Consider the following 2,206-nt stretch of genomic DNA (forward strand, 5'->3'; position numbering starts at 1 on the left):
GCAGTCCACAGCGCTGTACAGGTTCAGAGGACAAGTGAAACAGACTTGCAGTACCAGGGAATGGCCATGTGGTGGCAGCACCATGCGACAACACTGACCAAAACAAAAACATGGCGGTGACTCTCAGCTCTAGGCTCATTTCCGTTTCCAGAAAACTGGGAAATGCTCTGATTAAGTCCGTTTTTATTGCCCAAGCGGCAAATTTGGGCCACGACATGGACTCAGACAGACCAACGAAGGTTTGGCAATGCCATTCACGACGCTTTAACCACGTCATTTTTAATTCGCAACGTAACTTCACAGCTTTTTTAACCGGAATCTTGTTTTTATTTGTGAGCTGCTGTGTCTCATAACTCTTCCCGCGCTGTTAGAAAATAACGAGCTGAGCTAAAAACCGCCATAGACAGCAGCCATTCATGGGTCATCCAGATGTAGCAGGTGTTTAATGACATTTGTCCTCCGCAGCTGGAGTTTGCGGTGCAGATGACATGTGAGAGCTGTGCGGAAAAGGTCCGAGCGGCTTTGGAGGGTAAACCAGGTGAGGATGATCAATTTATACAGAAAAAGAAGCTGCTGTTGTTTGGTGATGCGTTCCATTACCCTCGGAATTTGGAACTCTTTTCTAAAGTTGCAAGTGGAAAAGCCGTGTTTGTGCGCTGTAAATTTTAGCAAAACAAGTAGATAATAATGCATTTTTCCGTATTCTGTGTATTCAGAGCCTTGTACTAACATGGTCACTCCTTGTATACGAAAGACCCAAACTGTCCGAAGTGAAAAGTTTATTTATTTTGATTTGCAACTCGAAAGTTCCGACTTTTGGGGGTTGTAAATGGAACGCACCACAAGTCTCATTTCATAACTTCTTTGCTTTTAATTTTGTTCTTTTAGTCGTGTTCTTGTGTCTTCCAGTTTATTTTGACTTTTTTTTATATAAGAGTTTGAAGGTAGTCGACACACTTTAAGGCAGCTTTGGAACACAAGTGCACAAAAATTAAAATGTAAAACAAAAAAGCTAATTCAATTCAATTCAATTCAAAAATCCTTTATTTATAAACTCTCCAAATGTAATGATTAGATTTGCATCTCCAGCTGATTAACTTTTGAAGTCAGCTCAGTTAAAGATGCTGTCACAGCAAAAAAAAAAAAAAAAACCTGCTTCAAATCAGTTCATTTTACAGATATTGAGCTCAAGTTTTGTGTGTTTATAGCTGTGTGTCATCCTCGATGCATACTCTGAGAGTAAGTAAGTAAGTAAGTAAAATTTTATTTACAAAGCACTTTTCTTAGAAATGACTTCACAAAGTGCTGTACAATACAAAAATACACAGTACAACAAAAAACATCATGGCGCTGTCCAGTATTTCCATCCCAAAAAGGTGTATCAGCAACAACACTGAGCCAAATGATAAATAAAAAGAGGCACAAAGAGTGACACATTGTGTAAAGTCTTATTTAAAATTTGCCRTCAGGAGCCAACTTTGTTAGAAAAGTGTGTACAGGTAGGTGGTGTGAGATCTTTGTTTAAAACGTCTTGCAAGGTGGTGGGCGATATGCATTCGTTCTAAGGACTCTAGTTTCATTTTTAAAAAACRAGCTAATAGTTCTACTTTTCTACAWATTTAAAAAGCACTGAAGGTYGACTTTCGTCCTCGAGGTTTTGAAACGTTTCTGCATCGGCAGGGGTCAAGTTGGTCAGCATCGATGTCGGTAAGGAGGAGGTTCTGGTGGAGTCGTCTCTGACCAGCACCGAGGTCCAGGCTCTGATCGAGAGCACCGGGCGCAGAGCTGTGCTGAAGGGCATCGGAGGATCAGAGCAAGGTGAGGCTTCAACCAGAGACAGGAGCTGAAGCTAAACATTTGTCCATCGTGCTTCTGCTAAAACAAAGAAGTGTCATGTTTTCAATCTGATGGGAGTCGTTTTGTTACACGCAGACGTAGAGCTGGGCGATATGATCAAAATTTTATATCACGGTATTTTCAACATTTTCACCGGTTTCACGGTATTTGACGGTGTTTTTCTTTTCATCACAGCTCAGCTGATAATAAAATGTACAAACCCTGCTTATTGACCTGATGCATCTCAGTAATCCAGGTTAAAAATCAAAAAGAAAAAAATAATATAGGTCTTCTGGACGGGTTCTTCTCTAATGAAAGGAAGCAACCACTGTTCAAAAGAATGTCCCAACACAGACGAGCTACATCTAAT

The 2,206-nt window shown here is 40.4% G+C and overlaps 1 protein-coding gene across 3 annotated transcripts in view; it reads left to right on the plus strand.

The window, feature by feature from the left end:
- The first annotated feature begins 88 nt into the window (after nt 1–88).
- ccs (copper chaperone for superoxide dismutase) overlaps nt 89–2,206 on the plus strand; it is a 9,631-nt gene continuing 7,513 nt past the window's right edge. Inside the window, exons 1-3 of one of the 3 annotated variants that reach the window (XM_014026812.1) lie at nt 89–239; nt 466–538; nt 1,681–1,818. In XM_014026812.1, coding sequence (XP_013882266.1) covers nt 111–239; nt 466–538; nt 1,681–1,818 — 340 coding nt within the window. In that variant the 5' untranslated portion in view covers nt 89–110. The remainder of the gene's footprint in view (nt 240–465; nt 539–1,680; nt 1,819–2,206) is intronic. The other 2 variants (XM_014026810.1, XM_014026811.1) reach the window with 2 other exon arrangements.

This window comes from Austrofundulus limnaeus, unplaced genomic scaffold (genome assembly GCF_001266775.1).
Source record: "Austrofundulus limnaeus strain Quisiro unplaced genomic scaffold, Austrofundulus_limnaeus-1.0 Scaffold591, whole genome shotgun sequence".
NCBI classification, from domain to species: domain Eukaryota; kingdom Metazoa; phylum Chordata; class Actinopteri; order Cyprinodontiformes; family Rivulidae; genus Austrofundulus; species Austrofundulus limnaeus.